Here is a 14,567-nt window from a genome sequence, read left to right on the forward strand (position 1 = left end):
TTCTGGATTTGAGGGACTTTTTTTTTTTTTTTTTTTAATTGAAACTTGGATTTTTAAAAATTATGTTATGGATCTACTTTAAAACTTTGGTTTTACTGTCTTTTTTTGGACACCCTTTTATCAGGGGCAACGAGACAGAGGCATCACTTTTTCACTGTGTGGTGGTGTTAAAAGGTTCCCCAGTTAACCTTCATTGACACCTGAGGTGGGAGAAGCTCCTCATTGCTGTGGGATGGGGGTGGGAGTTGAAGTTCCCACATGGTGGGGATACTCATTTGTGGTGGGCCATGGCTAAAGTCCTGACTTCTCAACAGGCTTCCTCTGACAACCTGGTGGATGTGTTGGTGCTTTGTAACAGTCTTATGAGGATGGAAATCTTAGGTTCCCCACTTGGCCTCTGCTGGAGTGGGTGGGACTGGGGCCTCTGTTTTCTGTGGTGTTTGGCTGGAGTAGAGTGATTATTACTCTGATAAAATTATGACTCTGATAAAAGTTTCCTGTCTTGCTTAGGCTGCCACTTTTCTGCCCCTTTGACTAGAGAGCAGGGTTTTGTTGGGTTTTTTTCTTTTTTTCTTTCTTTCTTTCTTTTTTTTTTTTTTGTCTATACCCATCGGTATTTCTGTGCTGCTGGCTTCTCTAGCTCGAAGACTGGATTTATGAGGCAAAAAAGAAAACCCATAGAAACTAGAGAACGCACCACCATGTCCTTCCTTAGGTTGAGCTCTCTAGCTGTTGCCAACTTTCAGAGTCATTAGGTTTGTTTTATATGCAATACCCTGGGTTTTTAGTTGTACTTATTTATTAGCAGGAGGAATGGGGAAAGGTATGTCTACTCCTATCTTCCTGGAAGCTTACGGCCTCATTTTCTTTTTAGAAACACTTGTACAAATATCTTCAAATATCAGTAGTGAATAGAAAATAAATTCTTTTTTTCTTTCTACTAACTCACGGTTTTTTATGCTGAGCCTTAGTTACATATAATGAAATTAAATTATAATTTTTTTCCCTCTTTATTGCAGATTCTGATGCTCACAGTACCACCTCAAGTGCCTCCCCAGCTCAGTCTCCTTGTTATAGTAACCAGTCAGATGATGGCTCAGATACAGAGATGGCTTCTGGCTCTAACAGAACGCCAGTTTTTTCCTTTTTAGATCTCACGTACTGGAAAAGGTAAAAGCAACAAAATATCTCTCTAACCAGCAAACCTTCTTAATTACAGGCGATGGTTTCCCACTTCCTTAGCAGTTAAATGGCATTTGGCATACAGCTGGTAGCACACATGGTTGGAGGTGGATAAGCAAGAATTGAGCCGAGAGCTGTGATTTATGTGCTTTTCCTATTAAAATTGATTTAAAATAAAAATCATGTTAGGGAATGTATGTTTCCTGTAATGGAGTAGACTGGGTATTCTTTCTGACCAACTCTCACTGAGAAAAGTAAAAGCTAGAAATGCATATTTTTAAGTCTTTAAAAGTCACATTGATAAGTGAGCAAATTAGTAAGGAATAATCAAAGACCAGGCCAAATGCTAAGTAAATGTGGAACCCCAAAGTCGAAAAGAGGTAGTAGATTTGGAAAGAGAAAAGCAGCTAAGGATTTTATTTTCTATTTCACAGATTCGAGAAGACTAACAAATTAAAAGTGAGATAATAAGCATTTATTTTATGATAGAATTCACGCATAGATGATTATATGAAACTATGGAACATGAAAGACAAAATAGTTCTTTAACAGTGAGAAAAAATAAAGACTGTTTTCAAAGGAACAGCACTGAAAGCTGAGTTCTCAGTATGGACAAAGGAAGCCAAAAAATAATAGATTAATATATTCAGTGGGCCAAGAAGTAGTAACTCTCAACCTAGAATTATATATATGTGTAGCAAAAATATCCTTTGGAGGGGGTGTGCTTGGCTGGTTTATGGGAAGAGCATGTGACTCTTGATCTTGAGGTATGGAGTTTGATCCCCACATTGGGTGTAAAGATTACTTAAACAAACTTACCTTCTATGAACAAGGGCATAAGACTTTGACTAGGAAAAAGGTTGAGAATTTGTCATCAGACTGACCCTAAATAACAAAGTTCTACAGGCAGAAAAAGAGATCCTAGATTAAAATTCTGAGAAGGATAGATAAAGTAGCAAATATTTAGGTAAATTTAAACAAATTGCTTAAAATAATAATAGTTGTGGGGGTAAAAATAGTTACGAAACAGTAGCATATAAATCAAGGGAATAAAAGGGATAGGAGTTAAGGTATCCTAACATCCTTTGCCTTGTTAACTATAAATATGTTGAATAACTTTGGGAGTTGAGTAACTGTGTCCCCACTCATAGAATTAAATAAAAAGAGTGAACACCTCCAGAGTCAAGAAGGGAAGGGCAGAAAATGTAAAAATATTCTTAAAAATATACCTAGCAAAACAAAATGAAAATAGAAACCATGGGTCCAAGAAGACAATAGACTAAAAATTAGAAAATCTTTATAACTAAAAAAATAACTGAAAAATACCACAAATCAAAACATGGTATGAAATTAAAAAGAATTGGAGGAAAAATTAATGCTTTCAATGCTTAGAAAAGGAAAAACTAAAAATATGTGAAATGATAAGCATTCAGTTTAAAGATAATGAAGCCCAATACAAAGAAAAATAAAAGCAATGAAGTCCTAAAGATACAAGTAGAAATAAATGGAGTAGAAAACTGGTAAGCAATGAACAGGATCTGTAAAGCTAAGAGTTGGATCTTGAAAAGGACCTGACCAAAAAAATTAGTAGTGATGAAGCAGATAAAAAGAGATCATATTCATAAGCACCTTAGACAAAACAGGGAGATTTATCTATAATTAAGACAAATGTAAAAGACAGTAGGACATGAAAACAACTGTATGCTAGTAAATTTGGACATACAGATGAAGTGGATACATTAATAGAAGAAGACAGTTTTCCAAAACTGTCTCAAGACAAAATAGAAAACCTGTATAGTGTTACAATAGAGAAGTTGATTCAGTGGCCAAAGTCTTCTCTCCAAAAATCCCAGGCTCATCTTAGGCACGTTCTCCCAAACAATCCAGAAACACATGATTCTGATCTTGCATAATGTTTTCAGATTATGAATAAAAGAGGGCATAGGCCCTAAGCATTCTATGAGGCTAATATATATAACTTTGATACCAAAAGAGTATATCATGACCAGATTGGATTTATTCTAGGGGTGTAAGATTGCTTTAAACATTAAAAGTCAACTGATAGAATTTGCCACACTGACAGTTTGTAAAGGAAGGAAAAAAAATGCCTGTCATCTTAGCAGTACTTTGAAGATGTTTGATATATTTGAATGTTCCTTAAAGGTTTAAAATAAAACCTTTAGTAAATAGGGATAGAAGGGAACCGCATTAATAAATAATTGGCATTTTCGAAGTAACATGAACATGTTTCAGTTCCTATATACCAGCCACATAACCTAGAAGAAAAAAATGTTAGACGCACATTGATGTGTACAGCATGTTTATGGTAGCAAAAGTCCCATCAAAAGGAGTGTGAATAAATTCACATGGTGGAATACTATACACAAAACGAAATAAAACTTTGACAATGGGTTTGAACCTCAATGTTGAGAAAATTGCAGCAGTAGAGTATGATTCCATACATGTGTTTCTTTTAAATAGGAGATAGTTGAGCAATATATGAAGAGATGTAGACTTGTTTTAAAACTGAAGTGTAAAGAAAAAAGGCACTGATAGGCTTAAATTGAAGTTGGAGTGAATGAGATTGGGCAGGATGGGACTGGAGAGAAACATACAGGGGGACTTCACAGGAAATGATTATTCCCTTAGAGTATGTGATCCGTGGGTGTTTGGTAGTCATTTTTAATGCCTATTTGTATATTTGAAACAGTTTACAACTTCAGGAGCAGCCTCTGAAACTGCTGTCTCTCAGAATGATCCCCACACCTTAATCTTTGATAAGGTTCCAGTGTGGAATTTAAGGGACCTGGGTAATTCCCATTACCCAGTTAATTGGGGTCTCTCTAGGAGCCTTTCAGTTGGAATGTGATAAGACTGTAAAAGTAGAACCTTTTGATCATGTTGTACTAGTTACAATTATGTAGATTTTTCTTTCTTTCTTTCTTTCTTTTTTTTTTTTGTTTTTTTTGTTTCCTTGTATTGCTAGTTTTCTACCTTATTAATATATTCCATCTCCCATTTTTTTCTTTTAGACAGAAAATATGTTGTGGGATTATCTATAAAGGCCGTTTTGGAGAAGTCCTCATTGACACACATCTATTCAAGCCTTGCTGCAGCAATAAGAAAGCAGCTGCTGAGAAGCCGGAGGAGCAGGGGCCAGAGCCTCTGCCCATCTCCACTCAGGAGTGGTGACTGAGGTTTAGGTAGAAGGGGAACAAAAAAACGATTTAAATTTTGGAAAGAAAACAAAGCAACAAAACCCTCCTATTTTTAACTTGGATACCTGCTATTCTGCCAAAAGACACTTTCTAGAATAGTTTTGAATGGGTTGTTATTTCTCCTCCAGTTCCACAAACTCTGAAGCCAGTGTCTAGCTTACTAAAAGAAAAAAAAGTGTACATAATATTTAAGATGCTGAGTATTTCATAGGAAAGCTGAATGCTGCTGTAAAGTGCTCTTTAAGTCTTTTTTTTTTTTTTTTTATCCCCTTCTAATGAATGAATCTAGGGGAATTTCAGGGGACAGAGATGGGATTTGTTGTATGATAAACGTATGTAGTTTTAGTCTTTCTATATTGAGAAGCAGTGGTTGGGGCATTTTTAAGATGGCTGGCTATACTTGTTTTCCTTCCTGATAATAAATTTGTCATAACTCAGTAACGTGGACTTGCCCCAAGAGGTAGTTGTTCATAATTTAAGGTCTTGCCAAGGTTCTGATGATTCAAACCTGTACTACTGAATATTAAGCAGGACAGACTAAGCTCTCTGGTGCAAATGCCTTGAAGGAGTAGTTTCTAAACATACAGAGAGGTAACTTGAGTGTGTATGTTGCATCCTCTGTCACCTCCCTCCATATTCATTTTTGATAAAGATTTTAATCTATATTGAAACTTCTAAAGCAGAATCAAAGCTCCTCTGGGGAAATGTCAAGTTTTAGGATGAGCAATCCTAAATGAAGAGAACCAAAGCATTACCGCATGGTAGAGATCACATTCTATTAAAAATGTTAAATTATCTTTAAAACTGTACAAGTCTTCAGGATGGCACACACAAAAAAACAAAGGTTAATGCTTCTTGGGGCACATTTCTTAGAGGGCTTGCCTAGTGTGTAAATAATTGACTTTTGTTTGTGTTACATGACTGGTGACTTCATTGAAAATCTGCGCAATTCAGTTTTAGCTCTGGATTACTTCAGTTGACCTTTGTGAAGGTTTTGTCTGTGTAGAGTGGTTGTTTGACTGGTTTTAACCTATTAGGGTTTGGGGTTTTTTTTTTTTTGTTTGTTTGTTTCCCACTCTATATTAAAGTAAAATTCTAAAAGAAAAGAGGTGTGTGTTAATGCTGAGTGGGCTGGTTTAGGTTTGACTTCTTTTAGTCAGGCTTTATGAACATTGAGATGTTAGATGATGCATCCTGAACACGGAGCTCTTCGATTCCAAAATCTTCATTTGAAGCCTTTTTACTTGAACCCAAACCAAAGTACTGTCATTGCCTCTTTTTTAAACGTTCAGGAATAACCTATCACCGGTTCAGACTTCTCATAATTAGGGAGGATCATTTGCCTACCTTATAATAACATGACTCAGTGCTTATTTTTAAAACTGGATTTTAAAAATTAGATAGTATAAAAGTAAGGAGTGAGCCACTTTTTACGGGCACCATATAGTTTTATAATTCTTAATCTAAACTTAAAATTTTATATTTCTTCCTTATGGCAAAAACTACAAGCCACCATGTGCACAGATTACACCGTGAGTTGGGTTGGCTATCCCACAGCCTCTGAGGTGAATTACAAGAGTCCCAGCCATTATCATCTTCCTCCTGTTGTTTTGAAATGGTTTTTTTCTTTTTTTTTTTTTTGTACATTTTGGCTACAGTATTGGTGGTAGAATATACTATAATATGGATCATCTCTACTTCTGTATTTATTTATTTATTACTAGACCTCAACCACAGCCTTCTTTTTCCCCTTCCACCTCTTTGCCTGTAGGATGTACTGTATGTAGTCATGCACTTTGTATTAATATATTAGAAATCTACAAATCTGTTTTGTACTTTTTATACTGTTGGATACTTATAATCAAAACTTTTACTAGGGTATTGAATAAATTTAGTCTTACTAGAAAATAAAAGAAGATGTTTTGTGGCTTTGTTGAAAAGGTGTTCTTAGGTAAGAATGTTTTTGACCTTCACAGATATGCAGTTTTAACCCTTTCGTATTATAACAAGCCCTGAGAGAAAAAGGCCTCTTTACCGAGAGATACTTTAAAATAAAAGACGTTTTAATTGACATGCCCAATAATTGACCTAGTAGATAAGATGATTTTAACAATGAAGGATAAAGTCTCTTCAACGGTTCGTTGGTTTACTTCGTTTCTATTTTATTTTAACTTAATTTTATTACTTTTTAAATGTTTCCAGTGTTTTAAGGTCTGTGTTGTGGTTTTATTATTACTGTCTATGGGCATAGTGGGAATCGTCATTGAGACTTTAAAGAAATTATAAAAATTGGTTATAGGGAAAGCTGGATTTGGGCATTGGGGTCAGACCTGGTCTCTGATGTCTGGCTTTGCCCCTTTATTAGCCATTTGAGTCTCTTTGCATTTGTGAGCCTCCAAACTTCTGTAAAATCATTTACTTTCCAGAATTATTTACTTTATAGAATTATGAGGAATCTAAAGGGATGTATGTAATCCATATCAAAGTTTTAAAAACAGATTGCTTATTAGTTGGGAAAAGTGGATCCTGTGGGCCAAACTTTCTGTACTATTGTTAGGGCTTAAATTTGCTTTGGGATCTTGCAGATGATTTGCCAGTACCTAATTTAGTTAACGGTGAAGTTACCAAGTTACCCTGAAGTTAAGCTCAGGTTGTCAGCAGCATCTGTGTCCTGTGGCTTTAGGATGGAGAGTTCAGATTCCTTATTGGCTGTAGGGCCCCTTGGCTCATTACCACCTGGGTTCTCCTGACTTGGCCGCTTGGTGCATGGAGCCAGCAGGTCTCCAGAGCCAGTTTGCTGGTGAGTTGGAGTGTCCTCAGGTCCTTCCCACATTCTAATGAAGAGGGTTACACAATGAACACCATGAGGTGGGGTGTGGGGCCCATGAGGAACATCTTAGAGTGTTGCCTGCCACAGCACCTCATTTTCTTTTCTAACTTGAAATTGGGCCTCTTTGCCCTACATTACAAGTGCTTTCTGTAGCAAGTACAAAAAAAAAGTTCTCCTACGGTGGGTCAGGCACTTTTAAACATTGTTTAAACAACTTTGCAAAGTTTAGAAAAAAACACAAACCTGTTCACAGGTGAGTAAGTAGAGGTGCAAGAAGGTCATGTAACTTAAATAAAATCAACTTTCCTGATTCCAAAGCCTTTGCTGTCTGAATCGGCCCCCGTCTCTGCTGTCTTAACCTGCATTTGGAGGTGGTCACCTTGCTCTCTTGAAGGATGAAAATGGGAGGCAAGTTTTACCCTGGCTGAGAGGTTAGCTGTTAACTGTCTAAATCCGTTGTTCAAGTTTTGTTTCTTAAGTTTGATGTTGTGCCTATTAATACACTGTCTTTTTGTGTAGAAAATAGTCTTCAGGCAGTTTAGTGAAACAACTGGGTATTCTAAAAATAAATGAAGGTGTCCAAAGCTAACTGCTTGCTCTGCAGTGAAGAATGGAAGGTACCCAGGGAGCCTCTTGATCCATCGTCCCTATGACAGCTTCCTAATGCTCCAGATTTAGCATTGTGGTACTTCTGGCAGTCATTTTGTGTGATGTTCAGTGAACTGGGAAAGGGGGAAAAAGCCAAATTGGATCAAAGATAATTTCACAGACTCATGTTCTCAAAGGGATCTGAGGGTTCTAACAGTTTCTCGAGCTGTGGAGTTTGGTTACTCATTGTGATCATGAGAATGCTTTAGGTTTCAGATATCTTGCACCCTGGTTAGAAACTGCTTGTTACTGTATGCTGGGTTAGGGAGTCTTGGACATACATAGTTGCAGGCTTTAGTCTGAAAGAGCCTAATCTTTCAGTTTAGAGAGCTGAAGAGATTTTGGCAAAGCCTGTCCTTTTGTCTCAGTGCTTGAAAGGGAAAAAATCATTTACTCCATTGTAGAACTTCAGTTCTCTATACTTAACAGCTTACTAGCTTTAACATTATCCATGGTTTTTGCTTCTGCATTTTTGTAATGACAAGAGAGTGGTGGTTTTTAAAAACATTTTTTTTTAAGTTTATTTACTCATTTTGAGAGAGACATCATGAGTGAGGGAGGGGCAGGGAGAGAGGAAGAGAGAGAATCAATCCCAAGCAGGCTGCACACTGTCAGCACAGAGCCTGACGTGGGGCTCGAACTCACAAAACCGTGAGATCATGACCTGAGCTGAAACTGAGAGTCAAATGCTTAACTGACTGAGCCACCCAGGTGCCCCAAGAGTATTTTTTTTAATATGAAATTTATTTCCATACAAGGAGTGGTTGTTTTAAATATCAAAAATTAAGTCTCAAAAATCTCAAGATTACTCAGCAAGTAATTGGTGTGATTAAAATAGGAGCCTGAACAATTATGCATCCCTTCCCGCCTTTAAGGTAACAAGTGTATTCTTTATCAATCAGGGTGCTGGCAGGAAATAGATGACTTACTGCAATTTGATAATTTAAGGAAAGTTTAGTAAAGGGACTTTACAAAACTGTGTGCACAAGGTGAGGAAACCCCAGGGGGGAGTGCAGTTCTCAGGCCCGTTTGCACTGGGACTGGTAATGATGCTGTTACCACCTTTAGGTCTGAAAGGTTGAGGGGGAGGAGTGGTAAATGGAACCAGGAGATGGGCTATGTAGGAAGGGTGTGAGGTTGTGGAAAGCACCAGGAATAAATACTCCTGTCACTTTCCAGGTTGTCCAACTCCATCATCATTAGTTCCTTCACACATACTGTTCCCCCTGACCCGTCTCTCCACCATCATCTGGCTAGGCATCACCTGCTTACTCTTCAGGTTCTACTCACTTGGAGAAGCCATCCAGAACAGCCACTGTACCCCGCCCCCTCCATCACTCACACAGTTATCTGTTAAGTAGTTTACATGGAAGCTGGAACCCTCTCGGCTCACCATTATAGCTCTGAGAGTCTAACGCAGTGATTATTAACATAACAGGAGCACAATACATATTTATCGGTTATAATTTTGTAGTTTCAGAAGTCGTTCATAGAGTTGAGTTTATGCTATTGGTCTTGATGAATATCAAGAATTTAAAATATATTTGAACTTGAAAGGGCAGTACAAGAGTATAACCTCTCCCTAGATCCACCAGTTGTTAACATTTTACCACATGTATTTTATCTAATTTGTCTTGCTGAATCATTTGAAAGTAAGTTGTGACAAAATGGCACTTCCTCCCTGTATACTTATTCATCTCCTGTATTCATCTCCTTGGAATAAGAATTTTATACATGAAGCCACAATGCCATTGCCCCACCGGAGACCATTAACAATAAATGAATAACATCTAACATAGATTTGTAGGAGATAAATTGCCCCTGTTGTTCCAGAATATCTTATTAAACTTTTTCCTCATCCAGGATCTAGCCAATGAGGTTTTTGTATACATTTTAATCTGCAAAGTCCTCTGCGTTCCCCCCGCCCCCCACCACGACATTGAACTTTTTGAAGTGTCCAAGTCCGTTTTACAATGTCCCATATCCTGGATATTTTTCTGACTTTTTTAGTAGATTTGGGTTATACTTTTTGGTAGGAGTATAACAGGCTGTGTGGTTATCTCTTACTGTGTCATGAAGATGTACACAGTGTTAACTTGGCACTGTTTGGTGATGCTAAGATTGATCATTTGGTTAAGAAGATGAATGCCAGATTTTTCCATTTTAATGTACATTTTTTTTTCCTTTTGTAAATGAGCAGTCTGTGGAGTGGTACTGTGAGTTTTTTAGTTCAGTGTTTATTTCTGAGAAAGTATGTGTCACTAGTGGGAAAGGGGCAGAGAGAGAGGGAAGACGGGATTCAAAGTGGGCTTTGCGCGGACAGCAGAGAGCCCCACGTGGGGCTCAACCACACGAGCCATGAGGTCATGACCTGAGTAGAAACCTTGACCTTAATCGACTGAGCCACCCACGTACCCCTGTACTGTGAGACTTAAAAAAAAGGTTTTTTTTAAGTTTATTTTTGAGAGACAGAGAAAGCACTAGTTGGGGAGGGACAGAGAGAGGGAGAGAGAGAATCCCAAGCAAGCTCCGTGCCACCAGCACAAAGCACCACACAGGGACTCGAACCCACAGAATTGTGAGATCATGACCTGAGCCAAAACAAGAGTTGTATGCCTAACCAGCTGAGCCACCCAGGTGCCTGGAGACTTTTCAAACAAGCTTTCAAGTATTCATTGAGCACCTATGTCCCAAGACCCTATTAAATATCCTAAATAGTTCCTTACACTTGAGAAGTCATGCAATCCTTAAGTCCTTTGAGGATCTTAGCTCACTGAAGGTGTTGTGCTTATCCTTGCCCTTTAGTTGCATTTAACTTTTGTTTTCTTGATTTTTCTGTGGTTTTCATTCAGAAGTAAAGATGTGCGTGGTGTGTAGGGGCTATGTTTGGCACACGAGCTTATTAGTAAATATCACCAGGACATAGATGAATAAACAATGGAATTAGAGGCTGAAGACTTGAATTCAAATCTTGATTTTGGTGCTTTCTGGCTATAGGATCTCAGATCATTTCTCTGAGCTCATTTCCTCCTCTGTAAATTGGAGGAAATATAGCAGAATTTCAGTAAGAATAAAATGAGAGAATGCATCATAAAAGTCCTGGCCTCATGTACAGTGGAAGGTTTGTGCCATCATTTGTTATTTTAATCTTTGAGGTCTAAGTGGATACAATAGGAATGAAAACTTTTTATCATCTATACTTACGGTGAACACAGAAGAGGTCTTAAACATTGCACATCAAGACACCTACCCCTTCAAAAAAAATCTCTATAAAGCTTTCTTAAGTTTCAGTGCTTAAAGGAGAAAATGTATTTGCTACAAGATTATTATGCTTTGGCAGCCCATGAATCCCAGGATTGAGAAAGTGTATAGAGGGCATGAAGTGGTGCCAGATATACAGTAATTAAGCTGTGCAAAAGTGTGCTGAAATGCAGGGAGTGGCCAAGATAGGCTCTCGGGATGATTTTTGAAGGGTAAAATTTGGCTGTGTTTAACAGTGGAACCAATTCATAAAACATGCTGAAATAATACGGCATACCTCTTAGCCTCGAGGCCCAAATCTGAACAGTTTAAGCCAGGCCAATTGCCTGCTTCCACTAGCCTCGCCTGCTGGAATAACTCCAAGGGAGTACCATTCACATTGTAACCAAAATGCTGCCCTCTTTCCCTGGTTACTCTGCTGCCCAAGACCATGGCACTGGAGTGCAGAATTTCAGAGCTGCTTTAAGCTCCTGCAGCTCGAGACTCTGCTTCTTAAAACTCTGCATTAGACAGATGTCAGATTTCTTTGTAATCTTTTCTTTATTTTCCAAATAAGCCAGTGATGAGGGAGGAAGGCAGTAGGGAGGTGTTTGGCTGTTTCTAGAGCATCCTGGGGGTGTCAGTCTGTCAATTGGTAGAAGGAAGATACCTGTCATAGTTAAAAATTATAATTTTAATTTTTTTTCTGAAGCACTAAAGCCATTCCTATATCCCTACTAAACTATGAATTATTGAGGAGGGTGCCATATAGAACTACCAGGAAGAACTAAGCCCTTTACTATTATTTTAACCAGCTTTCCTATCCTGGCCATATAGCTCCCCTTATCAAGGTCCACGGGATGATGCTAGTCACACATAATACTCTGAGGATGTTTTAGGATCATCCAGTTTTGTATGCTCATTTTACAAATTTAGAAATTTGCCTGTGGCACCTGGGTCACTCAGTAGGTTGAGTGTCTGACTGGCTCAGATCATGATCTCTGTGAGAGATTCATGGGTTCGAGCCCCGTGTCGGGCTTTGTGCTGACAGCTCGGAGCTTGGAGCCTGCTTCAGATTCCATGTCTCCCTCTCTGCCTGTCCCCTGCTCACACTCTCCTCTCAAAAATAAACATTGTTAAAAGAAAAAAAGAAATTTGCCTAATGGTCACCAATGTAGTTAGTTATTGGAACTAAGACTGGAGTTAATCCATTGCATCATCCATAGCTAAGTAGTCATTCAGGTTAAATGTAAGCCTTAGTAAGATTTAAAATGTTTGAAGAATCTATTTGTAGATTCTAGATCTATTTTACCAAGACAGTTGTTTTTTTTTTTAATGTTTATTTATTTTGAGAGAGGGGTAGGAAGGGGCAGAGAGAGAGAGAGAGAAAATCCCAAGCAGGCTCTGTGCCACATAGGTGCCCCACCCAAGACAATTTTCATCTTTAATAAGAACTCAAAGCCAGCCCTACTGTTTTCTGCAATTAATTTTAAATTATTATAAGGGAGAAAGAAAGTATTCTCCTTCTCTGCATGTCTTTATCCTAGAAGACTGCCATTTCTATTTATTTTTGTCTTTCTTTTCTCTTTTGTATTGATGTATAATTGACATGCAGTGTAGTAGTTTCAGGATTCGATATTTATAAAGATTGCAAAATGATTACCACAGTAATTCTAGGTAACATCTGTCACCCTTCATAGTTACAAGAATTTTTTTCTTCTGATAAATTTTAATATGTGTTATGTTTTATAGTATACATAATATCAGCACAGTGCTACATGTGCGTAATATGTAAAAATGAAACAGGTACATACTCATTTTTTTTACTAATGAAAACTAAAAAGATGAGAAAGGTTTAGGGAGTTGTGTGCTTCTCTATGTGTATTACATGTCAATAAGAAGTTTAAAAGTATTTGAAGATCAGTGCTCTGGAAACCATAGAGCCATGGAAGGTTGGGGGTGAGGGCTGTTTATTTTCAAGTCCAAGAGATAATTTTGATGAAAGTAGGTTTGTGGACCTTTCCTAGATTTGAGGAAGGAGGAATGACAGTTGCCAGAACTGTTTTATAATACATGCTTATCAAATGGTTGTTTCTTCTCCCTTCCCTTTATCACGTAGAATTGTGTGTTTTCAGAATGGGTCATCCTGCAGGAGTAAAGTTATTAAGCATACCGTCTCATCAGTGGAAAGGAAACAAAAGCCTGGCTTTACCTGGGGACTTCTAAAGTTTCTGCCTTTGCCATTCAATTGGACACCTACAATTCTTAGCCCCAGATTATTTTTTTGTAATCATGTTGAAACGTTGTAAAAATTAGTGGGAATGACCAAACTGGCTTATTCATTCATTTTGGCCAGAACAGAAAAAAAAAATTGCTACTTGCAGAAGTTTTTAAGGAAAGTTGAGAGTGAAGGGTAGAAATAAGTTATTTAGATTTAGCAGTTGTAAAAATGAAGGTCTACAGCTGCCCTAATATGACAGGTATAGAAAAATATGAGGGAATAGTAGAAAGAGGTTCTCTTGGAATAGAATCAAGTCAGAATATTTTGGGAGAAATTATTAGTGGATGATAGAAACCAAGAGCGCTGTTTCAAGGAAACAATGTAATTCTGTAATTAAGCAATAAAATAGATGTTGCGACGTGTCCGAAATTTATATTCAATCATCTATTTAATAAATAAATAATAAGTGCTTATTCCATGCAGATGCTGAATTAGACTCTGGGAATATTGTGTACTGCACAGTATTCCTGCTCTCAAGTGCCTCACAGTCTTGGAAACTAGACAGTAAGAAATATTAAGACAGGGATTAGTACAAGATGCTGTAGTAGCCACATGGGAAGGGTTTCTAAACCAGTCCCACTGGTTTAGAAGAAAGTATTAAGTTACCATGGAACATTTTGTGCCAGGCCCTGGGCTAAGCACTTTTAAAAATCACACTGGCTCTGGGGCACCTGGCTGGCTCAGTGGGAAGAGCATGTGACTCTTGATCACAGGGTTGTGAGTTCAAGCCCACATGGGGTGTAAAGATTACTTAAAAAAAAAAAAAAAAAAAACCTAAAAAAAAAAACAAACAATAATCACACTGGCTTTTATTTTTTTTTAAAGTTTATTTATCTTTTTTAGTAATCTCTACACCCAACATGGGGCTTGAACTCACGACCCAGAGATCAAGAGTTACATGTCTTCCCTCTGAGCCAGCCAGCCAGGCACCCCTAAAAATCACACTGGATTTTATTTTATTTTTAATGTTTATTTATTTTTGAGAGAGAGAGAGAGAGAGTGCAAGCAGGGGAGGGGCGGAGAGAGAGGGAGACACAGAATCTGAAGCAGGATCCAGGCTCTGAGCTGTTGGCACAGAGCCCGATGCAGGGCTTGAACTCACGAACTCTGAGATCATGACCTGAGCTGAAGTCGGATGCTTACCCAACTGAGCCACTCAGGAGCCCTC

At 38.0% G+C, this 14,567-nt stretch overlaps 1 protein-coding gene across 4 annotated transcripts in view; it reads left to right on the forward strand.

Annotated features, from left to right (window-relative positions):
• Positions 1-7,819, forward strand: part of SINHCAF (SIN3-HDAC complex associated factor) — a 34,764-nt gene extending 26,945 nt beyond the window's left edge. For all 4 annotated transcript variants that reach the window (XM_058743186.1, XM_058743184.1, XM_058743185.1 and 1 more), the window contains exons 5-6: positions 1,020-1,170; positions 4,215-7,819. In XM_058743186.1, the coding sequence (XP_058599169.1) occupies positions 1,020-1,170; positions 4,215-4,374 (311 nt within the window). In that variant the 3' untranslated portion in view covers positions 4,375-7,819. The remainder of the gene's footprint in view (positions 1-1,019; positions 1,171-4,214) is intronic.
• Positions 7,820-14,567: the final 6,748 nt, after the last annotated feature.

The sequence above is a fragment of the Neofelis nebulosa genome, chromosome 8, assembly GCF_028018385.1.
Source record: "Neofelis nebulosa isolate mNeoNeb1 chromosome 8, mNeoNeb1.pri, whole genome shotgun sequence".
NCBI classification, from domain to species: domain Eukaryota; kingdom Metazoa; phylum Chordata; class Mammalia; order Carnivora; family Felidae; genus Neofelis; species Neofelis nebulosa.